General features: G+C 38.2%; 1 protein-coding gene and 1 pseudogene across 31 annotated transcripts in view; both read left to right on the forward strand.

Moving 5' to 3' along the window:
* Nucleotides 1–27,865, forward strand: part of LOC120238610 (sarcolemma associated protein) — a 154,233-nt gene that overhangs the window by 57,628 nt on the left and 68,740 nt on the right. For 21 of the 31 annotated variants that reach the window (XM_039242410.1, XM_039242415.1, XM_039242425.1 and 18 more), the window contains exon 2: nucleotides 12,401–12,548. In XM_039242410.1, the coding sequence (XP_039098341.1) occupies nucleotides 12,401–12,548 (148 nt within the window). Of the gene's footprint in view, nucleotides 1–12,400; nucleotides 12,555–27,865 lie in introns of all 31 variants that reach the window. The other 10 variants (XM_039242409.1, XM_039242426.1, XM_039242416.1 and 7 more) reach the window with 1 other exon arrangement.
* On the forward strand, nucleotides 15,867–17,351 carry LOC120238625 (annotated as a pseudogene).

Below are 27,865 nucleotides of genomic sequence, written 5' to 3' on the forward strand. Positions count from 1 at the left end.
TTTTTTTGTTTGTTTGTTTGTTTGTTTTGACTGCTGCTTTTGATTGCTGAGGGGCCAGCACAGAAACTGACCATTGTTTCAAAATCCACAGGCTAATGTGATTTCTCTGGCATCTGCCAAAGGAATTTAAAGAGACAAAATACCTCTAGCCCCTTTTTCTGACTGGATCCTGGCATTTAAAGAAATCTCTATCAGGACCCTGACTGATCACAGAAATAACAGATCAAAGACTTCAATGACAACACACAACAAGGAATATAGTCTTTGCAAAAAGAAAAAAAATTGGAAAAATCACTAACCCAACAACTGTATCCTTAATCAAATAACAACAGCAATCCCTAGAAATAGAAGAGAACCTAATTTCTAGAATTGCTATGTTATAAGTTTCAAGGTGTCCAATTTTCAACAAAAATTACAAAATATACTAGAATGTATAAGAACTAGAAATTGTGGCCCATTCACAGGAAAAAGAAGTCCCTGAAGAAGCTCAGACATTGGATTTAAGAGATGAAGACTTTATTTTAAATATGCTCAGAATGCTGAAGGAAAACATAGACAAAGAACTAAAGAAAATCAGGGGAACAGTGTATAAACACATGGGGAATATCAATTGAGAGATAGAAATTAGAATAAGTAAAATAGCTGAAATAAAAATCAGTGGAAGGTTTAGTAGCATATTTGAACAGGCAAAAGAAGGAATTAAAAAAAAAACAAACTTAAAGATAGGGTGATTGAAATACCCTGTTTGAGAATCAGAAAGAAATAAATGAAGAAAAATGAACAGTACCCAAGGGACATCATCAATGTACCAACATGCACATTATGGAAATCCCAGAAGGCAAAGAGAGGGAGAGAAAAGAACAGAAAAAATTTTGAAGAAATAATGAATGAAAAGAATTTAATGGTTTTAGCTCTTGTAGGTCTTTGATTCATTTTGAGTTAATTTTTGTATATGGGATAAAGCAGCTTTATTTTTTTGCGTGGGGTTATCTAGTTGTCCCAGGTCCATTTATTGAAGAGACTATTCTTTTCCTGTTGGAGGGTCTTGGCACCTTTGTTGAAATCAGTTGGATGTAGATGTACAGTTTTATTTCTGGACTCTTAATTTTACTTTAAGTATATCTGTACTTATGCCTGTACCACACTGTTTTGATTACCGTAGTTTTGTAGTAAATTTTGTTTTTATTTTTTTTTAATTTTTTAATGTTTTATTTATTTCTGAGAGAGAGAGAGAGAGGAGAGAGAGAGAACGAGCGAGCAGTGGAGGGTCAGAGAGAGAGAGGGAGACACAGAATCTGAAACATGCTCCAGGCTCTGAGCTATCAGCACAGAGCCCGATGCGGGGCTCAAACTCACTAACCGTGAGATCATGACCTGAGCTGAAGTCGGACGCTTAACCGACTGAGCCACCCAGGCGCCCCTGTAGTAAATTTTGAATTCAGTAAGTGTGAATCCTCCAACTTTGTTGTACTTTTTCAAGATTGTTTTGCCTCTTTAGGGTCCCTTGCAATTCTATATGAATTTCAGGATTGACTTTTCCATTTCTGCAGGAAAGGCCGTTTGAATTCTGATAGCGATTATATTGAATATGTAGATCACTTTGGTTAATATTGACACCTTAACAATATTAAGTCTTCCAATCCATGAACACGGGATGCCTTTCTATTTCGTTAATATTTTGTAGTTTTCAGTGTATAAGTCTTTTACGTCTTGGTTAAATTTATTCCCAGTTATTTTATTTAGATATCATTATAAATGAAATTGCTTTCTTAATTTCTTTTCTGGATTGTTCAGTGCTGATGTGTAGAAACACAACGGATTTTTGTGTGTCTATCTTGTAAGCTACAACTTTATGTTTATTAACTCTAGTAGCTTTCTTGTGGGTTCTGTGGGATTTTTCATATATAGAATCATGCCATTGGTGAATAGACAGTTTACTTCTTACTTTCCAATTTGGAGGCCTTTTGTTTCTTTTTCTTGTATCTAGCTAGAACGTCCAGTACAGTATTGCATAGCAGTGATGAAAACAGACCTCCTTTTCATGTTCCTCATCTTAGGAAGAAAGCTTTCACTCTTTCACCATTGAGTATTATGTTAGCTCTGGGGTTTTCATAAATGTCCCTTATCATGTTGAGGAAATTCCTTGCTAATCCTAGCTTTTTTTAAAATCATGACAGGGTATTGGTTTTTGTCAAGTGCCTTTTCTACATCAATTGAGATGATTGTTTGGGTTTTTTTTTTTCTTTCTGTTAATGTGGTATGTTACATTGATTGACTTTCTTATATTGAACCAGTTGGGATAAATTCCACTGTTTCATCCAGCCTCTGCTTTTCCAGCTTGTGTGAGTTGCAAGTTAGGCTGAACAGAGATGGGGCCTTGCATCAGTCCTTTAGGTAGTCTCAGACAGGTTAGAACAGATAGACAAAATAATTTGTGATTTAGTTCTACTCTGCTCTCTCTGGAACCGGGTACCAGGGTCCCACACTAGAAATGCAGGCTGATCTCTTCAAGACTTCTGTTGACTGGGGAAGGGTATGGGACAAGAGTAAGTAATGCCACAAAAGATGTCTTACCATTTTTAAGTTGCCTTTTTCTTGATTCAGTGTTCACTTAGTTTCTGTAAGACTATTTTCCAGAATTCTAATTCTGAAAAAGTTGGTGCTGACAGTTTCTACTTGTTTTTCAGTGTTTCTGAAGAGGGGTGGGAGCTTGGTGCTGCCTGCTTTGCCATTTTGCTGATGTATCTTTCTTCACTGCTTTTTGATTTAAAAAAAAAAAAGTCCTTCTTTTCACCTTTTATTTCTCTTAATAGATTGTTATATTTAGTCACTTTGCCCTTCTAATTTTGTATTCATCATTTCAGAATGATGCTTTTTCTTTTCTTTTTTGAGTTCTTTCACCTTTTCTGGAGTTTTGTAATTGTGATTTATATTTCTTTCTCGTGTTTTGAATTATTGATGTCTCCTAGCTTGTTTTGAAATTGTATGTTATAATTTTGATTTCAGGGTCTTTCTTTCATAATCTGTAGGGATATTGTCCTGTTCTTTAGTCTCATTTTTCTTAAAATAACCATATGGGATGGGGCTTTGATATTTTTCTGTTGCTCATTTTTATGTGAAATTTGTTTTCCTGAACTTTTATGGTTCATGGTTCAGGAGAACTTTTCTAATGTCACAGAGTTCCCTCTCCTGTTGTTTTTGTAAAATGCTTAAAACTATAGTGGCTCCTTTCCCCTTCTCCATTTTTATTTTGATCTTTTCTTTCCTTGTCTGTGTTGTCCCTACCTGGCTCAATTTTGGTTCCAACCCAGCAACTTCCCTTCCTATGGAACCCTGCCTTGAAAGGCAGTTTTGGTTGGTAGGTTGATTTTAAGAATTTATATGACTCAGGCTGTTCCAGCATTTTTCAGAATTTAACTCATGCTCACTTGTTATTGGGTTGGGCTAAACCTTTTCCAATTTCAGCTTCTCCTCTCAAATTGGCTGCCACACTGTCCAGTGAATACCTAATAACTAGTTAGGTGTTCTCAAGTCCCTCAAATTCACCATTGCTTCCCTTGCATCCTCTGGCACAGATGCAGATTTCATGTATGTCTGGTGGCTATTGATGTTTTCCTCACTTTTATTTTGTGGTTTGTGTGGATACCTTGTCACCTACTTTTTCTTAAGAATTAAATTTTTTTTGGCATTTATTAATTTTTGAGAGAAAGAGAAAGAGAGAAATAGAGTGTGAGTGGGGGAGAAGCAGATAGAGACACACACAGAATATGAAGCCGGCTCCAGGCTCTGAGCTGTCAGCACAGAGCCTGACGTGGGGCTCAAACTCACGGACTGCGAGATCATGACCTGAGCTGAAGTTGCATGCTCAACCAACTGAGCCACCCAGGTGCCCCATCACCTGCTTTTGTTGTAAATATTTTCTGTAGGGTTTTGGTTTGCTATCTTAGCCAATCTGTTTGATTTTAGGTGGTAATTTAGTTAGATGAAAATTTTGTGTCGCAGTACTGCCATCTAGAATCCATAATCCATTCTGTGCTCACACTTCAAAAACTCTCCTGTATGGGCTTAGAGGTTCTGGCCCCTGGGCTACTGCATGTCTACTATATAGTGCTTTGTTCTGAAGTTTCAGTTCAAATGTTATTGATTTATTGGTGTTTGGATATTGCAGAACCTACCAGTGTAGAACGGGTTAGAAAGAAGCAATTTATCATTATTGTGGAAATGAAAAAAGTATTTACACATTTTAGCAAATTTGAAAGTGATGCAAAATATATTTGTTTATGGAATGAACAACAAAATCTTTCTGAAAGCCAAAGAACAAATTATGCAACCTGTGAAGTATAGTTCCTGTGTCATTGAAACTAATCAGAATCAACAGGCCAGGGAAAAGTGGTAGAGCAGGGAGAACCTCTCAGTTAAAAGTCAATGCCTGATTTCAGGGAGCTTAACATTTATTCAGGGGAAAACAAGTGGTTCATTGGATATAAAATCTTTCTGAAAACAGTGAAAGTTGAACTTTGGCCACAAGCTACAGAGGGTTTTATAAATTCAGGGCTACTTAAACACCTGCTCTAAGTGAATACGTGGTGGTTAGTGCAAACACTATAGCTACTCGGACATTTCTTAACGCTACTAGGAAATAAAGATAGTTAAAGCTTCAACAGGATTTGAAAAAAAAAAATTTAGAGTAGACAAGACTGATCTCTTCTAAGGGAGAAAATAAAAAAAAGAAGAAGCCTGATAGAAGAAGGTTTGTCAGCATAGACAAGAAAAATATTTCTGGCTTAAAAGTGACAAAAGATCAGTTGACATACCTACATATGGGGAATGCATCCAGGGACTGTAAGTAAACACAGTCCCTTCCCAGGCCCTTACGAACAAATTGACCTCTGTATACCTTCAGGAGCCTAACATGTACGTAGAATAGTTTCTGTACAATTTAGACTGAATAATAGTAGATTGTTTCATAGAAGATGCAGAAGCATAATTTTTAATAGCAGTCTTTCAAAACAGCCAAGGGCAGAAGGTTAAAGCATATCAATGAAAATAGTTTTTCAGGGAAGTAGACTAATGTGGTCTAGCTATACACAAGGACAAAGGCTCAGGGGCATGAGTGGAGGTTAGTGTGGCTAAGAGGGATGAGGATAGCAAACAGTGGAACTTAATGAGTTTGGAGAGGGAACAGAGAGCAAGATCACGTAGGGCCCTACAGGCTGTAATGATAAGAGCTTTAGGTTTCATCCTTGGTGTCTGGAAGCCACTAGTAGGTTGAGAGCAGAGGGAAGGTGAACAAATACTGTAAATGATATATGCTCAAGCTAAATGGAGGCTGTACTTCGGGCAGTAATACAGGCATGTCAAAATGAAAGGAACCTGGTTTAATGCTGACTTAAAATTTTTTTTTTTTACTTTTTTTTTTATTTTTATTTTTTTTTTACAAATAGTTTATTGTCAAATTAGTTTCCACATAACACTCAGTGCTCATTCCCCACAAGTGTCCTCCTCTATGCCCACCCCCCCTCCCCCCCACATCCATCAGTCCTCAGTTTTTGTCAGCATTCAAGAGTCTCTCGTGGTTTGCCTCTCTCCTTTTCCCCCACCATTTCCGCCCTTCTTCTCCCCCTTGGTCCTCCGTCAAGTTCCTCCTAATCCTCCTATACGTGCACACATATGATATTTGTCCTTCTCTGCCTGACTTATTTCGCTCAGCATAACACCCTCAAGATCCATCCATGTTGCTACACCTGGCCAGATTTCATTGTTTCTCATGGCCATGTAGTATTCCATGGTATAGATAAACCACATCTTCTTGATCCATTCATCTGTTGATGGACACTTAGGCTCTTTCCATGTTTTAGCTATTGTGGAGAGTGCTGCTATGAACATTGGGGTACACGTGTTCCTATGCCTCAGCATTTCTGTATCCCTTGGGTAAATTCCTAGCAGTGCTATTGCTGGGTCATAGGGGAGTTCTATTGTTAGTTTCCTGAGGAACCTCCACACTGTTTTCCAGAGGGGCTGTACCAGTTTACATTCCCACCAACAGTGTAGGAGGGTGCCCGTTTCTCCACATCCTCGCCAGCATCTAGAGTTCTCTGATTTGCTCATTTTAGCCACTCTGACTGGCGTGAGGTGGTATCTCAGTGTGGTTTTGATTTGTATTTCCCTGATGAGGAGGGATGCTGAGCATCGTTTCATGTGTCTGTTGGCCATCTGGATGTCCTCTTTGGAGAAGTGTCTGTTCATGTCTTCTGCCCATTTCTTCACTGGGTTGTTTGTTTTTCGGGCGTGTAGTTTGGTGAGTTCCTTATAGATTCTGGATATTAACCCTTTATCTGATATGTCATTTGCAACTATCTTTTCCCATTCCGTTGGTTGCCTATTAATTTTCTGGGTTGTTTCCTTGGCTGTGCAGAAGCTTTTAATCTTGATGAGGTCCCAACAGTTTATTTTTGCTCTTGATTCCCTTGCTTTTGGGGATGTGTCAAGTAAGAAGTTGCTGCGGTGGAGGTCAAGGAGGTTGTTTCCTGCTTTCTCCTCTAGGGTGTTGATAGTTTCCTGTCTCACGTTCAGGTCCTTTATCCATTTTGAGTTGATTTTTGTGCATGGTGTGAGAAAATGATCTAGTTTCATTCTTCTGCATGTTGCTGTCCAGTTCTCCCAACACCATCTGTTAAAAAGGCTGTCTTTTTTCCATTGGATATTCTTTCCTGCTTTGTCAAAGATCAGTTGGCTGTATACTTTTGGGTCCACTTCTGAGTTCTCAATTCTGTTCCATTGGTCTATGTGTCTGTTTTTGTGCCAATACCATACTGTCTTGAGGATGACAGCTTTGTAGTAGAGGCTGAAGTCTGGGATGGTGATACCTCCCGTTTTGGTTTTATTTTTCAGTATTACTTTGGCTATTCGGGGTCTTTTGTGGTTCCATACAAATTTTTGGATAGTTTGTTCTAGTTTTGAGAAGTATGCTGGTGCAATTTTGATTGGAATTGCATTGAATGTGTAGAGTGCTTTAGGTAGTAATGACATCTTAACTATATTTATTCTTCCTATCCATGAGCATGGAATGTTTTTCCATTTCTTTGTGTCTTCTTCAATTTCCTTCATAAGTTTTCTATAGTTTTCATCATACAGATCTCTTGTATCCTTGGTTAGGTTTATTCCGAGGTATTTTATGGTTTTTTGTGCAATTGTGAATGGGATCAGTTTCTTGATTTCTCTTTCTGTTGCTTCATTATTGGTGTATAAAAATGCAACCGATTTCTGTACGTTGATTTTGTACCCTGCAACTTGGCTGAATTCTTGGATCAGTTCTAGTAGGCTTCTGGTGGAGTCTGTCGGGTTTTCTATGTAGAGTATCATGTCATCTGCGAAGAGTGAAAGTTTGACTTCCTCTTTGCCAATTCTGATGCCTTTGATTTCCTTTTGTTGTCTGATGGCTGATGCTAGGACTTCCAGCACTATGTTAAACAACAGTGGTGAGAGTGGACATCCCTGTCGTGTTCCTGATCTCAGGGGGAAAGCTCTCAGTTTTTCCCCGTTGAGGATGATGTTAGCTGAAGGCTTCTCATAGATGGCTTTGATGATGTTTAAGTAGGTTCCTTCTATCCCAACTTTCTCGAGAGTCTTTATTAAGAAGGGATGCTGTATTTTGTCAAATGCTTTTTCTGCATCTATTGACAGGATCATATGGTTTTTATCTTTTCTTTTATTGATATGATGTATCACATTGATTGATTTGCGAATGTTGAACCAGCCCTGTAACCCAGGAATGAATCCCACTTGATCTTGGTGGATGATTCTTTTGATATGCTGCTGGATTCGATTTGCAAGGATCTTGTTGAGAATTTTTGCATCCGTATTCATCAAGGATATTGGCCTATAGTTCTCTTTTTTTGCTGGATCTCTGTCTGGCTTGGGAATCAGAGTGATGCTGGCTTCATAAAATGAGTCCGGGAGTTTTCCTTCGACTTCTATTTTTTGGAATAGCTTGAGAAGAATTGGGATTAATTCTGTTTTAAATGTCTGGTAGAATTCCCCAGGGAAACCATCAGGTCCAGGGCTCTTATTTGTTGGGAGATTTTTGATCACTGATTCGATTTCTTCACTCGTTATGGGTCTGTTCAGGTTTTCTATTTCTTCCCGTGTGAATTTTGGTAGTGAGTGTGTGTTTAGGAATTTGTCCATTTCTTCTAAGTTGTCCAATTTGTTGGCATATAATTTTTCATAGTATTCCCTGATAATTGCTTGTATTTCTGAGGGGTTGGTTGTAATAAGTCCATTTTCATTCATAATTTTGTCTATTTGGGTGCTCTCTCTTTTCTTTTTGATAAGCCTGGCTAGAGGTTTGTCAATTTTGTTTACTTTTTCAAAAAACCAACTCTTGGTTTCATTGATCTGTTCAATTGTTTCTTTGGTCTCTATGTTGTTTATTTCTGCTCTAATTTTTACTATTTCTCTTCTTCTACTGGGTTTAGGGCGTTCTTGTTGCTCTGCCTCTAGCTCCTTTAGGTGAGCTGTTAGATTTTGGACTTGTGCTTTTTCTAATCTCTTGAAATAGGCCTGGAGAGCAATGTACTTTCCTCTTAGGACTGCCTTGGCCGCATCCCATAGATTTTGAATTGTTGTGTTTTCATTTTCATTTGTTTCCATATATTTTTTAATTTCCTCTCTAATTGCCTGATTGGCCCATTCATTCTTTAGAAGGGTGTTCTTTAACCTCCATGTTTTTGGCGGTTTTCCAGACTTCTTCCTGTAATTGATTTCAAGTTTCAAAGCATTGTGATCTGACAGTGTGCATGGTATGATCTCTATTCTTTTATATTTATTGAGGGCTGCTTTATGTCCCAGTATGTGATCTATCTTGGAGAATGTGCCATGCGCACTTGAGAAGAAAGTAAATTCCCTGGCCTCAGGATGTAAAGTTCTAAATATATCCGTCAGATCCATCTGGTCCAATGTGTCTTTCAAGTCCATTATTTCTTTAGTGATTTTCTGTCTGGTTGACCTATCCATTGGTGTAAGCGGAGTATTAAAGTCCCCTGCTATTAGCACATTCTTATCTATAAGCTTGTTTCTGTTTGTGATTGTTTTAGATATTTAGGTGCTCCCATATTCGGTGTGTAGACATTTATGATTGTTAGTTCTTCCTGATGGATGGGCCCTGTAATTATTATGTAGTGCCTTTCTTCATCTCTTGTGTTTGTCTTTAATTTAAAGTCTAGTTTGTCGACTTTAAATTTTTTTAATTTGAAAATTTGTGGTTTTAGAGTTATGTAAGAGCTATGTAAGAAGTGTTGAAACACACATCTTTTTGTTTGCCAAAGTTTGCTGAACAGTACTGAACATCATTTCATATGTACTTATTTCTGTACAGTTTAAATAAATGCTAGCCACAGACTACTAATTTACTTAGTAACATACTAATGGATCAGAATTTGAAGTTTGTAAAACACTGTAAATCTAGTATAATCCCTTTATTCGACCTGTCAAGACACGCAGTATCTACAGATGACCAACCCAGAATCCAGATATTGCCACATTTCCCAAGAATATATTCATTAAAGAACAAAACCAGACTTCCTTATATAATAGCAGATTCTAGTGTAGGAAAAACTTGGAGGATAAGTGTTTCTACTTGACTGTATTGCCTGTGCCTGTCTCCATGGTGTGAAATGGGAAGGCCCGTCCATTTCAAATGGACTTGTTACATATCAACACAATTTTTATTATTCGTGGTCTGTAATTAAATATACAAACTGCTAGCCAAAGTTAACAGTTGGTCATTTTTGAATTACAAATGGAGAATAAGTCATTTATAGACAGCCTGGTAGCCTTTATATTGTCACCTAAGAATTAATGACAAGAATGTCATATTCATATTTGCTGCAAGTTTTTTGTATTTCATTTTGGAAAAGAGCTTATGGAAGGAAGGAGTGAAGGATAAATGAAATTTGAAGGTCAGTGTGAGGTTATGGGGAAAAAATGGCCCTTTCAGTTCTGTTATTTGAATCCTTGCTCCTAGTTCTTAAACCTTTGGAAGATAACTTGCCTATGCCTCATTTTTCTCATTTACAAATGAGATATATGGACGTATATCTATATCATAGCTTTAATGTTAAGATTAAATGAGGGCCTGGTGGTGTAAAATATATTTTAATAAATATTAGTTTTCTTCTTTCCTGTCTTCCTTAGGAAGGAATTCAGTGAAAATATGTTGCTAGAATAAGCAGGGCTGGAGAGTGTAGAAAAATGCAAAAAGAAAGGTACATCTTTTTTTATTGGTTGTTTTCTTCCTAGTAAGTCTATTGTGCATGATCCCAATTTTGTCTAATTTCTTTTAGAAAAGGTAGGTGATAAGTAGGTAGACTTCCTATGCATCCTGCTACCTCCCCCTTATTTATTTATTTATTTTAAATTAATTAAAAATGTTTTTTATTTTAGAGAGAGTGATAGCGTCAACAGGGGAGAGGGTCAAAAGGAAGGGGTGGAGAGAGAGAGAGAGAGAGAGAGAGAATCTCAAGCAGACTCCATGCTCAGTATGGAGCCCGACACGGGGCTTGATCCCAAGACCCTAGGATCATGACCTCAGCTGAAATCAAGAGTTGGACACTCAGCTGACTGAGCCACACTAGCACACCCTTTGTCCCCTTAAATTTTTTTTTTTTGATGTTTATTTTTGAGAGAGAGAACGAGAGCGCGAGCGAGCTGGAAGGGGCAGAAAGAGAGAGAGACAGAGGATCAGAAGCAAGCTCCCCGCTGACAGCAAAGAACCCAATGCCGGTCTTGAACTCACAAACCCTGAGACCATGACCTGAGCTGAAGTTGGGCGCTTAACCTGCTGAACCACCCAGGCACCCCTCCCTCACCTTTTTTTTTTTTTTTTTTAATGTTTTATTTCTGACAGAGAGAGAGAAAGACAGTGTGAGCAGGGGAGGGTCGGAGAGAGAGAGGGAGACACAGAATCCGAAACAGGCTCCAGGTTCTGAGCTGGCTGTCAGCACAGAGCCGGACGCGGGGCTCGAACCCATGAACCGCGAGATCATGACTTGAGCCGAAGTCGGATGCTTAACTGACTGAGCCACCCAGGCACCCCCTCCCTCACCTTTTTAAAGAGGGAAATTATTGGGGCGCCTGGGTGGCTTAGTCGGTTAAGCGTCTGACTTTCGCTTGGGTCATGTTCTCGCGGTTCGTGGGTTCAAGCCCCGCATCGGCCTCTGTGCTGACTGCCAGCTCAGAGCCTGGAGCCTATTTCAGGGTCTGTATCTCCGTCTCTCTCTGACCCTCCCCTGCTCACGCTGTCTCTCTCTCTCTCTCCTAGAAATAAATAAAAATATTTAAAAAAAAAAAAAAGAGGGAAATTACTCAGGTGATGATAGGCAAGTTTAGGAGGCCAGGAAGTAGTAGCTTTGTAGCCACTTCTAGTATTTTAGTTCCTGGTGTCTCTGATTTGCTTTATTACAGAGAATTTACTGAAGATGTGTCATTCCTGATACCAGGTACGTTAGCTAGCTGATAGCTATTAATTATAGGTATTACCTAAAACCGGTTGTCCTTGCGTGTGAAATATACACTTCCTTTGATTTAACCCAGATATTCTAGGAACAAAATTACAAAGAGGGGGATGGAAGTATAGAATTAGAATCTTGTCTACCTGCCTTGTAAAAAAAAAAATTATAGCTTAATTTTTTAATCATCCCAAAAAGAAAACTTGTACCCATTAGCAGTCATTCTCTACCACTAATCTCTCACCCCTTTACCTTTTTCCTCTGGCACCTCAACCACTTAAAACCAAAAATGTGCTTTTTATCTCTGTGGATTTGCTTATTTTGGATATTTCATTTTAATGAAGTTCTATAGTATATGGCCTTTTGCAACTAACTTCTTAGCCTAGTATTTTAAGGATTCATCCGTGTTGTAGGATGAGTCAGTAGTTCATTATTTTATATTGCCAAATAATATAATATGAACATACTGCATTTTGTTTACCTCTTCATTAGTTGATGGATATTTGGGTTGTTTTCACTTTTTGGCTATTATGAATAATGTTGCTATGAACATTCATGTAGAAGTTTTTGTGACATATTTTCAGTTTTCTTGCATATATACCTCAGAGTAGAATTGCTGGGTCATATGCTAACTTCTTGTTTAACATTTTGAGGACTTTATAAAACTCTTTTCCAGAGTGATTGCACCGTTTTGTCTAGCTAGCTGGATTTTAAATCACTTGCTGTCCAGGTTCTCATTTCATATATATGTTTCATAGCTGAAACAAGTGGTTTGAATTGGTAGGGGGAAAAATCCACCTGTTGTAGTTTGTAAAGTTGGAAGTCCTTTTTCTTAAAGTGGGTTTGGAATTATAAATATTAATCTTTGGCTCTTTTTGTTTGTTTGTTTGCAGTTTTATCTCCAAGACACTAAAAGTAGTAACGGTACCTTTATAAATAGCCAGAGATTGAGTCGAGGCTCTGAAGAAAGTCCACCATGTGAAATTCTTTCTGGTGACATTATCCAGTTTGGGGTAGATGTAACGGAGAACACACGGAAAGGTACGGGTATGGATCGATTTTCCTATTATTTGTCTTTTTCAGTTAAAAAAAAGTCTATTTAATGCTATAAAACATTTCATGTTTGTAAAAGCAACTTACATTCAGCATTATATGCAGTGAAAAATTGAAAATCTCTTCTCCTACTGCTTTTCTAAAAATTTAAATTCTGAAACATTAATAAGTGATTTATATTTTTCATCACAGTATGAAAATATAGGACATTCCTGTGTTAATTTAGGAAACAGTTGGCTGCAGTAACAGCATATTCATCCAACAGGAGCTGAAACCATATGGATATTTATTGTAAAGGGTGGGTCAGATTTTGTACACCTGACTCAGTGATGTTATCAGGAATCCAGGGTTCTCACTCCCCTCCCATCTTACTGTCCTTAACATGTTTTCTTACGCCTTTCCTTATGTCTTTGCTTGTCACCTCATGGTTAAAGAGGGACGGCTGCAGCCTCATGCCTTATTTTCCTCCTGCCAGTGTCCTTGGCAAAAACTGTGAGGCTGGGACAAAATGTCTTCCTGTGTGGCTTTTTTTTTTTTTTTTTTAATGTTGAAAGAATAATCTTCCATAGAATTCTCTGAGCAGGTTTTTACTCTTCTTGTCTCATTGCCCACATGCCTAGCTACCTCTGGCTACAAAGAAGCCTGGGAAGTTACTTACTTAGCAGGTGGTATCAGGAACTCTATGATTGTCATAGGTTATAATTTAACCCTTCCAGTTTTGCATACATTTTGGCTCAAACAAAATTAGGGTTCTGTAAGCAGTTCATAGTACCTATGAAATAGAAAATTTCACATCTCAACAGGTTTTGAAACCAGAAGTTCTCTAGCTAAATAAATGTAGATTGGCTCTATTTTTATAATTCTGAAGCTTCCTGGCTCTACCTGGCTTTACTATCTACTTTATGACCATGAAATTATATGGCTGGATCATAAACTAAATGAAATAGGAACCAAAGTGTGCAGTTCCACTCTCTTAGTTTAATATGGACAGTGGAAGCAATTGACAAGTTTCTTCTTTGGCTTCTTGGAGCATACTTGGATCTGGTGATACTCTAAGTCATCAGTCTCTGACATTTTTCACAGTAGGCATGGGGAAGAATGACAGCGGCTGGGTGGTGATGCTGCTGCTGTGTGTGTACATGTGTGTATATGTTTATAAACTTTCACTGGTTGTTGCAACCACAGTTTATTTTCATTGGGCTTTGATGGTCTCCTCCAGGAGTTAGGTTTTGATATTTGTATTTGGGTAGAGTCAAAGTCTTAGGAATTTGCATTTACAATTGTAAAATAGAAAAGAAAGTTTATATTTTGAGGCAGAATATTGAGTCCTCCTTACTAAGAGATCTCAACTAAATTAAGATCGTACTGAGAACAGCTATGTCAGACACTGTAACATCTGTTGCCACATCACACCACCTCTGGTACCAAGGCATTCAGCAAACACTTAGTGAGCCTCAGCTGTAAGTAACCCACAGAGAAGACAGTTTGATTATGTGTTTTCTCCAAGGAACGTCTGTCTTCTTGGCTTGCATTTCCCTAAGAGAATTCACGGTGTTAATTAATAAAAGAATGAGGTTATCAGATACATGTAGGAAATGATTAGTTAACCAAAGGTAAACAGGACTTCTCAGTCTTTAATATGCCAACATATATGCAGAAGTCTAGAAGGCTGACTGTTCTAGAATGTAACTCTTTCCAAACTCCTTCCTACTCTTCTTTCCCATATAGCTATGAGAGACATTCTTTAGAACATGTAGTAAGAAGCTAAAAGGACAATCCTGAAATTCAGGTTGTTATTATTAGTGCACTATTATTTCAGCAACATTAGATTCTTATAGGCTTCTTTGAAAATTTAACTATCTTTTATGCCAACTTTAAGGAAATTAAGAAAATTTCATCATTTAAAATGTTGTTTCTTTTGTTATTTATTGCCTTCAGAAAGTTGACTTACGATATGCATGGCCTCTTGGGATAAGCTGTGCCACTAAGTTGAGCTACCCATTTAAGCACACACCAGGGGATAAAAGTTAGACTTTGCCCCATGCTAACCAGTACTGTGATAAGCTTTATATTACTTGGAAAATCCTACTGAAATTATACAGCACTGCAGGATAACCCCTGGATCAAAGAAAAAATCAAAAGGGAAACTTTATATGGGAAGGAAAGGAAAGGAAAGGAGACTTTTATACCAAAGTACACTAAATCCTTTGCTCAGATAAAAAGTGTAATTTTAAATTCCTTCTGTACTAAAGAAGCAAGATAATGAAGGAGCCTGGTATTTAGAAGAAATTAGGGAAAAACAACAACAACAAAAAAAGAAACTGGGAAATAAAAAGCAGAAATTAATGAAATAAGCAAAAAACTATAGAAGGGATAAACAAACCAAATGCTGGTTCTCTATAAATCAACCTCTCTATAAATCAACCAGCCAACCAGCTAACAATAAAATGGGTAACTCATAAGCCTTGATTCTCTTACTAGGTTAAAAAAATACTAGCAAAAAATGTAAGATAAGGAATGAGGAAGGATACTAAATACAGATACAGGACATACTAAAAGAATTTTGAGAAAGTAGTACATGTCAACCTATGGCAAAGAAAAAGGAAAAAAAAAAAACCAGAGTAAATTGTTTTCCTAGCAAAATTATCCCAAGATTTCGAAAACTTGAGTACATTGATTTCCTTAAAAGAGAAGAGGAAGTTATTATAGATTGACCAGAAACAGGCATTCATGGCTGGATTTTAGCTTATTTTTAAAAACAGATACATTCAATGTTATTTAAATAATCCAAACATGCATAAAGGTGGAAAGCTTTCAAAATCCTTAGTGCCAAATTCCGATAAAGTTATAGTACAAAAAAAGAAAACTAGAACTGATTTCACTTGTGACAATAGATGAACAATTCTGATTAAGGTATTAATAAATTAACTTCAGAAATGAAGCTAGAATAAATAACAAAGGAGATTTTATTCTAGGAATGCAAAAATGATTCAGTGTTGGGGAAATCGACCAACATCATCCACAAACTAAAACTGAAAAACCTGTAACTGTATAACCAGCAGGTATTGAAAAGACACTTGATCCTTCTTTTTCTATCTGAGGTGGCAGCTGGCCTCCCTCCTCTCCGGCCCCATTTTACATATAGTCCTGGCTTTCCTTTTCTGTCAGGACCTGAGGAGCCTGAGCACTTCCCATGTCACTTCAGGGTGGCCTTATAGCCCCCGGCCCCTAGAGTCCCTGTGTTTCTCCTTTCCTTGGGTGTTGGTCCCTGCTCTCCCCTTGCCATGAATGAGGAGTAAGATGTGACCTGTGATTACGCTGGGCACCGGCCTGTTGGAGTATATCCTGTGAGGTATAACATCAGTGAATGAAAAGAAAATTCTTCACATGGATAGAAACCTATATTGAGGAAAAAGTGCACCTACAACACCTCTGGAAGATTTCTACAAAAGATTTAAAATACCAGGAGCATCACCATCATTACTGGGGAGAGGAAGGGACTGGAATGTTGTCTTAATTCCTAAGTTCCTTATGGCCAGTGGTCAGCTGGTTAAGATGATGCTTTATACATGGGTGCCTGGGTGGCTTGGTCAGTTAGGTATCTGACTCTTGGTTTCTGGTCAGGTCAGGGTCTCTCGGTTTGTGGATGTGAGCCCCGCATTGGGCTCTGTGCTGACAGTGCAGTGCTTACTTGGGTTTCTCTCTCTCTCCTCTCTCTGCCCCTTCCCCACTTGCCCTCTCGGTTTCTCTCTCAAAATAAACTTAAAAAAAAAAAAAAAAAGATGCTGCTTTATACAGAGGTTACTCACTATCTGGATTTCAAAGTGACTGAAAAGAACTTTGTCTATAAGGGAGGAGAAATCTACAAGGTTCCTTCCACTGAAGCAGAAGCCCTGGCATCTAGTTTAATGGGACTGTTTAAAAAAATGTGGCTTCCCAGAACTTTTGAGGGTGTTGATCCTAAGAAGACTGCAATGCGAGAGGTTGACAAGAAATTTGACTTGGGACATGATGTCATTGATTTTACTGGCCATGCCCTGGCACTTGATAGAACTGATGACTAGATCAACCACGTTGTGAAACCATTAATAGGATTAAACTTTACGGTAAGTCTCTGGCAATATATGGCATGCCTTTATCCACTCTGTGGCCTTGAAGAACTGCCACAAGAATTTGCAGGGTTGAGTGCTATTTATGGTGGTATCTACATGCTCAGTAAAACACTGAAGAAATCATTCTGCAAAATGGAAAAGTGATTGGTGTGAAGTCTGAAGGAGAGGTTGCTTGCTATAAGCAGCTCATTTGTGATCCCAGCTATTTAAAAGACTGGGTAGAAAAAATGGGCCAGCTGATCAGAGTTATCTGCATCTTCAGCCATCCCATCAAGAACACCAGTGATGCCAACTCCTGCCAGATCATCATTCCCTAGAACCAAGTCAGTTGGAAGTCACATAGTCATGTCTGCTTGATCTCCTCCACACACAATATGGCAGCACAAAGGAACATCTCCATAGTACAGTGGTAGAGACCAAGGAACTAGAGAAAGGAATCAGACCAGATTTGGAGCTTTTGGAAACAATTGAACAAAAATTTGTTAGCATCATTGACGTCTTTGTACCAAAAGATTTGATAACAAAAAGCCGTATCTTTATTTCCTGCACATATGATGCTCCAACTCACTTTGAGACAGCTTGTGATGACATTAAAGACATTCGTAAGAGGATAACCGAATCCAAGTTTGACTTTGGGGAAATGAAGCACAAGAAAAATGACATCTGTGGGAAAGACTAACAGCGGTACATTTTATCAACTAATTAGGACAAACTTAGCTTTTGGCAAATGATATATACTACATGAAATCAATATTGTAAAGCCTGCTTTTATAATCAAAACTGAGATTCATACATATTCCTAAACTAAATATTCTTCCCCTTTCTTTCCTTTTTTTTTTTTTTTAAAGAGGGGGAAGGAGAGAGAATCTTGGGCAGGCTCCTTTCAGGGCTCAATCTCATGACCCTGAGATCATGACCTGCGCTGAAATCAAGAGTTGGATACTTAACAAATTGAGCCACCCAGACGCGTCATTCCTCTCCTTTCTAATATGTATTGTTTTCATGGAATGGCTATTCAGAATTGGCAGGTTACTGTATTCTGTTCAATTTAACCAATACTGGCTCCCCCCTCCCCCCTTAGTGAAGGATTAGTTTTAAAAAAAACATTGTGATATTGATACACAGCACTTTAAATACAGTATTTGTGTTTTTTTAATCATTGTAGCCTTCGCAGTTATGTGCTTTCACTGCTCAAGAGTTGGATCAGTACAACTTGTGTGATATCCTCATTAACATTAAGGAGATTCACAATTGAATATTCCATAATTTGGGACAGCATCCCTACGTTTTCCCTATACTTTTACATTCTGTGTCCTGTCAAGTATTAATGAGTGCCCATGTAACACGGCCACAAAGTTGGGGTTATGTGGGCCTAAAATTCTTCTGCGCTGAATATTCTAACCCAACTCCAGACTGTGAGAGTCATTTTGGAGGAAGCCCATGTTGGTATTTTAACCTTATAAAATTGATTAGAGAAAAGGGGAAAGAAACCTATCATAAAACACGTAAAGGTAGAAGCTTCTTTTGTGTCCCAGGTCTGGCTTCTTCAGTAGACCAAGCTGCAATGCAGTATTGATGTGACAGAGCCTTCACTTCAATGATGTCTGTCTCCAAATGGCCCCAAATGATTTCTATACTGCAAAATAAAGCCAAACTCAAAAGAAAGAAAAGACATTTGATCAAGTTTAGGAATTGTTACTAATAAAAATTTTAAATAAGTAGAATGAATAGAAAAAATTAAGTAAGAATTCTAATTAAAATAGAATAAAAATAACACAGATACTATACAGGTATAAAAATGTATGAAGTGAATTTGCATATCCCTAGTAAAGATAATTTTCAAACATTATCTCAAGCAAATTACAAAAGGATGTGTGTGGTACAACACAATTTACGTAAAGCATGAATTAATGCAAAACAGTACTACATAGTGCTTTTGAATACATATAAAGTAAGGATATAAAATTATGAAAAATAGCTTGTTGAGGAAGGAATTATTACTAATAATTTCATTATTTTAAGAAGTCTCAGGGCACCTGCGTGGCTCAGTTGGTTAAGTGGCTGACTTTACTCAGGTCATGATCTCACAGTTCGTGAGTTCGAGCCTGGCGTCAGGCTCTCTGCTGACAGCACAGAGCCTGGAGCCTGCTTCTGATTCTGTGCTTCCCTCTCTCTGCCCCTCCTACTCACGCTGTGTCTCTTTCTCAAAATGAATAAATGTTAGAAAAAAAAAAAGAAAATTTAAAAGGTCTCACCAATTCCTTTAAATGTATACATATATGTATGTTTGTAGATGATTATTTGAACGCGGGGAGAAAAGCATGGAAGGATGCATGTGGTCACTACCTGAGTCATCCTGGAGTGGGTGGAAAGGAGGAATAAAGGAGAGGGAGCCAAATTAAAAAGCGTGGGGTTAATAAAACTGCAATTAAAAACCTTCCACTATCTGTGACATTTATGTATTTATGTAAAATAATGTATAAAAGGAAATTTCAAAATATATATATGAAAGTGGTTTTTTAATACATATACGTGTGTGTGTAAAATCATAATTTTATTAAGATTATAGGAACCTGATGTCATTGAACATACCCATTCATAATAGTGTCTGTTCTATTCCAGCCTCTCCAAAACAAGCTGATTTTGATGTTTAGCTTTCCACGTAGTGTGACTTTAGGAAGAAAACTCACTGGTCAGTCAGTATTGTACAAACTTGCCCTAAAGATATAAAATATTGTAAACAAATAGGATGGCATTCTAACAGATTTTTTTTTAAGAAGTGAGGAAGAGAGAAAGCCAGCCTATCAGATTTTCCTGGAATGGGGGCCTTAGGAGCCCAGTGCTAACTGTTCCTCTGTTCCCAAACCCACAAACTGTTCAGACAGGGCATGAGTTTTCTGGGTCACATAACATTATAGTAACCTTCTGCTGCAAAGCTTGGGACCAGTTAGTTCTGTAAACTTAACATATAACTGCAGGAAGTTCGTCACCAAAGTCCACTTCACCAATATCTGTTCGTAGGTAGGCCCCTGTGAACGAGGGGCCTATTATGAGCAAGGTCAGTGGTATCTTCCTTTTGCATTGTGCTCAAACTTCCCTCAATTACTTTTACTCCCCGCAATAGACCTTGTCTCTTCTGGTCTTCAAACCCTTGCACATGCATTTTCCTTTGGCTAGAAACTTTTCTAGGCTAGAAAAGGTGCCCTTCTATGTTCCTTTTGCACACTACAGTCTCCTTCGTGTGTTTGTCTCCCTCACTAAACTGAACTGCAAGCTGCACGAGAGCAGGCAGTGTGTCTGTCTTCATTGTTCAATCCCCACACACAACCTGGCACATACTGGTTAATAAATTTTAAAATGTCTTATGAATCTTATTCTGCCATGTTACATAAGTTCTTTCTACCATCTTACCTCAACTAAGATTTTGACAACCTTCCTCCTAACCCAGAAGCTTAATATGTGGATCAGAAACTGGCAACCTTCTTGTTCCCCACCACCCTTTTTATTTTGCTGTGACTTAGTTACCTCTCTTTAACCTATTTAAATTTTAATTTATTCATGTAATAAAATAGGATTCTTTTTTTTTTTAAGATTTTTTCAAATGTTTTTTTTATTTATTTCTAGGAAAGAGAGAGACAGCGTGAGCAGGGGAGGGTCAGAGAGAGAGGGAGTCACAGACTGAAACAGGCTCCAGGCTCTGAGCTGGCAGTCAGCACAGAGCCCGACGCGGGGCTTGAACCCACGAACCGCGAGATCATGACCTAAGCGAAAGTCGGACGCCTAACCGACTAAGCCACCCAGGCACCCTAATAAAATGGGATTCTTGATACTACTACCTACCTCAAGGTTTATGGTGTGATGTTCGATGTGAACATTGGTAAAATGTATATACAAAGTTCTCATCTCTGGGCCAGGTACTTTTATTATTCCTAAAACCGTTGCCAGTCATTTGTATCATCTTTTCTTGCCATTAAGTCTACATCTCTTTCTCAGTAGCTGCAGCCTCAAGCTCCTTTACCTGTCTATTCTTTCAAACCTGTCACTGGCCATTTCAAAGGTATTCTTACTTACTACTAGATTACCCCCTCACTTTTGGCTTTGCTGTCCTTGTTCATTCCTGGCTTTTGGCAACTTTCACCAGAAGCTTTACTTTCTTCCACTTTCCGGCTGCTAGGGAAAATCACAACGCTGATTCAGCAGAGACTCTGCCAGGTTTGCCGGGTGACTAAGAGAATCTGTCTGATGGCATGGCAGTCTTATTTTGTTCATTTACAAAATGGATACTCGATTCAGGAATTATCTGCATCACAATTACCTGCAGAACTTTTAAAACTACAGATGTCTGGATCCCACTCTTCAGTCCTAAGAAGGAGATTTGCAAGGTGTGGGGACTGAACATACCTATTTTTTAAAGTCTGTTTATTTATTTTGAGAGAGAGAGAGAGAGCGAGAGAGTATGTGCACGCATTGGGGAGGGGCAGAGAGAGAGGGAGAAGGAATCCCAGCTAGGCTCCATGCTGTCAGCAAGGAGCCCGTTTGTGGGGCTCAATCCTGCAAACTGCGAGATCATGACCTGAGCTGAAATTAAGAGTCAACCTCTTAGTTGACTGAACCACCCAAGTGTCCCTGAACATACCTATTTTTTAAAAGCTTTGGTTGGTCTTTTGGAAAACAGGTTTAAGAACCCTGCTCAGTTACGTCTCTGGCAGCAGCTGTTTTATATGCTTTCCCTTGTCCTCAAGCCGCTTATAATCACCCTGTACAAAGCTTAATTTCCCCTTCAAACTAGAGCATTCTACCGATTTTCCAATTTCTTATATTACTCCATCATTCTCTCAAACACTCAGAATTCTGGTATTTTTTCTGAATCTTGTCTCTTCCTTACCCCTAACAGCTGTGCCATCCAGGTCATTTGTCCCCTTTCCCTGCTCCTACTTGTTTCTCTTATTGCCAACCTCAGGGGTTACACTAGCTCTCCACTTCCCACTGCCATACTCTGCCATCCCCTTGCCTCCAGCATATTCTTCTGTTACAGCTCTATTTGTCATTCTCTTGCTTTTAGAAGGCTGTGCCATACTGTACAATAAAGTCCGAAGTGCTTAATTGTACACTTAAGGCCCTCAAAAACGTAGACTCAGTTCAGAGTTTTGATTTTGTTTCCCATTACTTTCCTTAATATATGTTAAGCTGTTAAACTACAGTTTAAGATAAGATGGTGTATAGAAAAGATTATTTTGAATCCTAGCACTGCCACTTGCCAAAGGTATAATCTCAAGCAAGTTAACTTTAGCCTCTTTGACCTTGTCTTATCTGTCTCATCTGTAATGTGAGACGTAAAAATGACTATTTACATGGTTTGCTGTAAGTGATTAACATGTGTTGTGTAATTAGCCTGCAGCCTGGCACTCAGAGGGCCTTGAAATATATTTTCTACCTTCTCTCTCCAGTCTCCTCGTCCTGCCCTCCTTCTCTTTCTGTGTCTTTGCTCAGGCCGTTCTCTCGGCCTTTCCTTCCATTTTTAGCTATTGAAATCTTTTTTTTTCTCTTACCTTTTTAATAAATCCTTCCCCTGCCTTGTCCATTTCCAGTTACCGTAATGTACCCCTTGTAGCATTTATGAAAAATGTCCCCCTTGGTTGTTATGTTAGATATTTCTTGTTCTCTCTACAAAATAAATTGAAATCTCCTCAAGGACAATGACCTAGTCATAATCATCTTGGTTTTCCCCATCTTTACCACCATACTGCTTTGTAGCCAGCAGGTTCTCAGTGACTATTATAGCAGACAGGTAAAGCCAAAGACCCACTACTCCATGTGCATAAATACAAAAGTAAACCAATAATAAGTATTGCTCCAGTGTATGCTAGAGAAATAAAGTAGCAAATGAATTCATATACACAGAGAAAGGATTTTCCCCACCAAATAAATAGCTAAAAACAGGATTTCTGGGAGAAATAGCTGACTCTGAGTCTAGGCAGGAAATGTACAGGGTGAGCCTAGAAGATTCTGTCATATTATAAAGTAGTGAAGCTATCTAAGACTGGTAGGGCTGTGTCAAAAAACTGAGGAATTAACATGGTGTTCCAACTGATCAAAGATGGGACAGTTTGAGCATCAAATAATAGCAATGGATTGAAATATATCAAATGTGTATAAATCCATACATTTAAACAATACTAAAAAGAAGGCAAAAAGATTTGATCATCCTTGGAAGCCTAGACAAACCAATCTGAAAACAAGTAAATAAAGAGAAGGCATAAACCATTTATGCTACCTTTCCTATAGGAGTTATTCCTGATATAAATAAGTGGTTGAGGAGAGAAAGCTTTTTATTACTGTACTCCAGCTCACAAATGAAGACAGAATGATAGAATATCAATACCAAAAAAAATCTTTAGAATTAATGTTACTCGTCTCTTCAGCTAACTTTCCCTGCCTCTTTTCTGACTTTAAAAAAAAAATCTTTAAATCAAAAGTTTTATGAAGCAAAAAATTCAGGAATGAAAGTTTGATAACTTTTATCTTAGATTGCAGCCAAAAGACAATTAAGCAGATTATTCCCCAGTTTGGAAATGTTAACACCTCTCATTTAGGTCTTGGTTTTATAAATGTTTCTTGTACTTCTTTGGTCTTCACTCGTTGTGCTTCCTGTTATTGCCAGTCATTTCAAGAGATCCTTCAGGGGGCGCCTGGGTGGCTCAGTCAGCTAAGCATCTGGCTCTTGATATTGGTTCAGGTCATGATCTCGCTGTTGTGGGATCAAGCCCCATATCATACTCTGTGCACTGGGTATGGAGCCTCCTTGGGATTCTCTCCCTCCCTCTCTCTCTCTCTCTTTCTCTCTCTCTTATTCTCTCTCTCTCTCTCTCTCTGCCCCTCCCCCACTCTCCATGCTCTCTTTCTCTCTCTCTCTCAAAATAAAAAGCATTAAAAAGAGAGAGAGAGAGAGATCTTTGAAACTACTCAAATATGGAATAATGTTGATCTTCCAACTCAGTGCAGGAACAGAGACAGAACCAGACTACAACATACCCCAGAAGTTTCAGTCTCCCAGTCCAGGACCTTAAACAGCTTTTTAAATTAATCACAGTGAACATGGTCTTTTGAGTGATGCTTGTGTGAAGAGGCAATAGAAAAGGTTTCCTTCGTACTATAAAGTAAATATATTAACTCAAAAACAAATTAATCTGTGTGAGATAATAGAGGTAAAAACCCACAAGGGACAACTTAGGTAGTCTTCATTTTGATTTTTTTAAATAAGAAATCTATTTAAAAAATTTTTTTAATAGTTAATTTATTTGTTTTTTTTTTTTAATTTTTTTAATGTTTTATTTATTTCTGAGAAAGAGAGAGAGAGACAGCGTGAGCAGGGGAGGGTCAGAGAGAGAGGGAGATACAGAATCTGAAACAGGCTCCAGGCTCTGAGCTGGCTGTCAGCACAGAGCCTGATGCGGGGCTCGAACCCACAAACTGTGAGGTCATAACCTGAGCTGAAGTCGGACGCTTAACTGACTGAGCCACCCAGGCGCCCCAATAGTTAATTTATTTTTGAGACAGAGAGAGACAGAGCATGTGCGGGGAAGGGGCAGAGAGAGAGGGAGACACGGAATCCGAAACAGGCTCCAGGCTCAGAGCTGCCAGCAGAGAACCCGACGCAGGGCTTGAACCCATGAACCATGAGATCATGACCTGAGCCGAAGTCGGACACCCAACCGACTGAGCCACCCAGGTGCCCCTTCGTTTTGATTTTTAATAAAGTTTTACAGTTATAAGTAATTGCAGATTTTTCTCCATAGATACGTTGTTTCTTTGATTCAGACACATCTGTTTTCACGTTTTAACATTTCTGAAATTTTCATGTAGCTTATAATGCATGTGCATACAGGTTTCCTTGCTATCGGAAAGCAGAGCATTCCTATGAAACCTTTTAAAAATGGCATAAAGAAGTAATTACCATTAATTTAATGGAAAAATTTTTTAGAGTTCCCAGACCCAAAAAGTAACCTCTCAAGCTTTTCTGTTGCCTTAGGAGATATCTTGCTAATGGTTGTACAAAATAAACTGAGATAAAGTACAGGTGCTCACAGACACAGTTCCAAGTTATGGCAGCTCAAAGCTGAGATGCTGAGTGTAGTTCATGGGGAAGGAGCTTCGTGGGGCTCTATTACTGCCTCTGTAACAGCTTGCTGCAAAACAGATGCTGAATACTGCTTACACTTTGATTTTCATAATTAGCCAGAATCCTTTCAGTTATTTCTTTCAGTTAGGAAAACAGGTACTAATGTAGGCTTTTCATAGATGCGAAGTGATATAACACAGATTTTTCAAAAGCAACAGGTACTTGTATTTAATGTGGCAGTGATCCTGTGGCCTCCTTAATCTGCCCAAGAAACTTTTAAATTGTGTGTTTTACAATATTAATTTTGTCTTTGAGTCTTGGAAAAATGGTAAATGATGTTTCTGGGTGAATTTTGAGTCAAATTTGTTTACAATGTGCTTATAGAGTATTTTAGAGCAGTACCTTCCAAATTATTTTTTTCATAATACTGTATAATATCATATATAAAATATCCTAATATTAGTTCCTGTCTTACGTGTTCCAAAAACAGGGGACTGAGATGCTCAATGGTCAAATAAATTTAGAAAATGTGTCTTACTTTTAGAGCCTTATGATGCACAAAAAGCCTTTTAAGCTCTGTGAAAGACTCATTTGAAAAAATAAAAATTCTTTCCATCTCTTTTTACCAAGTATTTTCCAAACTTTTGTGACCCCCCCCAAATCCTTTTCTGTTAACACCTGCTAGAAGTCCATTTTGGAAAATCCTGCTATGTAGAGTTGATTTATGTAAGTATTAAAACAAAACATTTTTATCAGGTAGTTTTAAATACTTACCTATTGCAAATTTAGAAAAACCATCTTGTTTTGTGCATCTGTGTATCTAGTAGTCACAAGAACCTTTTCAAAGGCACGGTTGGCTAGACTAGATGGTCACTTAGTCAGACCTGATCTTTAACTGCTTTCAGTAGTACAGCAACCCTGTGCTGCCCAATCGGTATTAGCCCTGGATTCATCTCACAGATTTGTACCTCATTCCCGTTGTTGGACTTTGGGATGATAAGTCTGAGCAATGGAAATTGTGATGTAATATATCACAGCTTGTCAGCTCTGGCACTGTAGTTTTATTCTGTAACTCACTGCACCGATTTTTTTAGACTTTATTATCAATTTAGTAAATATACTGGTCAGGTGTCAGTACTCCTGGATTTTCTTGTATTGTGCTCATGTATTTATTGTAGCCTGTTTATAGTAAATCTCTGGGCGAGCCATAGAGCTGAGATAAATCCGCCCCTTCCTGTGTTCTGCCAGGAAAAAGAGGGAGTTAGGTGGTTCTTGAAAGTGTAGGTGAACCCTGCTGTCCTCAAAGTAAGAGATGTCTTCACCTCTGTGTAATGAAAGCTGTAAGTTATTAAACAGACATGTTCTTTGGCATATTCAGTAATCATTTATTAAATGCCTGGTGTGTACCAGGTAACTCTCCCTAGAACAGGATTTTAAAAGTGAAAAGCAACCAATCCTTGTTCCTCTCACAGAGTTGACTCTAACTGGTGAGGCAATGGTTGTAAAAATGATAAATATTCATAATGCAGTGTGCTCAGTATTATAAGAAGTAGGTATAGGAGACTTTGGGGACCCCTAACTCAGATACTGAGTTTGGTGAAGGGAAGTAGAAAGTCTGAGCTGAATGAATAAGTGGTGTTTGGTCATGCTGGAAAGGGGATAAAGGACATCACTGACTGAACAGCTTATAAAGTGCATGGAGTTGTGAAAAGCAAGGGATTTGGAGATCCAGGTAGCTTGGTCTTGCACAGGGTATTTTTGGTGGCAGGATGGAGAATGAGGCCTGAAAGGAAGGAAGGAACCCAGTGTTTCAGGGCTCTGATTGCTGTGTTAGGCAGAATTTGGAAAACTGTCTCATAGATGGTTCTTGATTTGTATTAGCACTTTTCAATACTAAGTTAATGAAAATTGAGTAAACTATGCTAAATTTCTTAAGTTTACTGTGTATTTCCAGATGTCAGAATAATATTCATGTTTCTAAGATCATCTTGATGATTCATGGGTCTGATCACTTAATGAATAACCCATACATAAATGCATTAGCTCTATTCTTAATAAGTTTTATTGAAATATAATTTACTTGCAACACCAGTTTTACAAGCATAACTCACTGAACTTTGACAAATGTATACAGTCATATAACTGCCATCCCTCTTATCATGATACAATAGATTATACACATATGGTATATTATGCCATAGCTTTTAATTAGATTTTGGTATAGTAAAGAAATTAATACTTTGAACCATAACCCTGGAAAATGTCATCTCTGAAGGACAGAGACATAAAAAGCCATCAACCTTAAAGCAGCAAAAAAAGTTTTTTTTCTATAAAACCCATATACAAAGAGAAGCTCTGTATAAATGGTGCTTTTGGGGAGGGGTTGTTTCTTGAGATCTTCAGAAGGAAAAGGAGGAAATAAGAAGCAACAATAAGAAGTTGTCCACAAAGTGACTGGTGTGATGTTATATAAAAAAGTTTGAGGGTGAAGGAAGAAAAAGCACTGAGAATACAGAACCACAAGTTAAAATAATGAACTGGAAACCTCAGACTTGAGCTCTAGCAAACAGCTCTGATACTTAATAACAGAGTCCTAGAAGCAATCTCCTTTGTCTGAGGTCTTAGTTTTTTCTCACTCATAAAATGGGGAATCAAGGAGCATATTCAAGCCATATCATGCAGGACTTAGAGTTTTGTGAGGTGTGGCTAGAAGTTACAGGTTGAGGAATTAGGGCTAACTTCTAAATTGGGGAATAGTTGGAGTTAGGTTTTGATGCCAACTGATAGCGGAGAAAGTGCATTTCCTCTCTTCAGTTGTATTTCCACATGTTCAACTGACTTTTTATGGACTGTCACAGCATTGGAGGTTAGGACACTTAACGATTCTATCTGTAATTCTCTCTTGCAACTGTGATTCAGAACGAATAGAGAGGACTTTATCCAAGGGAATGAATATTGTCTTTAAACCACCAGTCTTTTTTCTTTCCTGGAAAATATTACATTTAAGAATAAAATATATGTTTGAGTATGAGAGACATGAAGGTTTGTATTTTTTAACAATTACTTTATCCATC

Source organism: Hyaena hyaena, unplaced genomic scaffold (assembly GCF_003009895.1).
Source record: "Hyaena hyaena isolate Hyena2069 unplaced genomic scaffold, ASM300989v1 scaffold_212, whole genome shotgun sequence".
Lineage (NCBI taxonomy): Eukaryota > Metazoa > Chordata > Mammalia > Carnivora > Hyaenidae > Hyaena > Hyaena hyaena.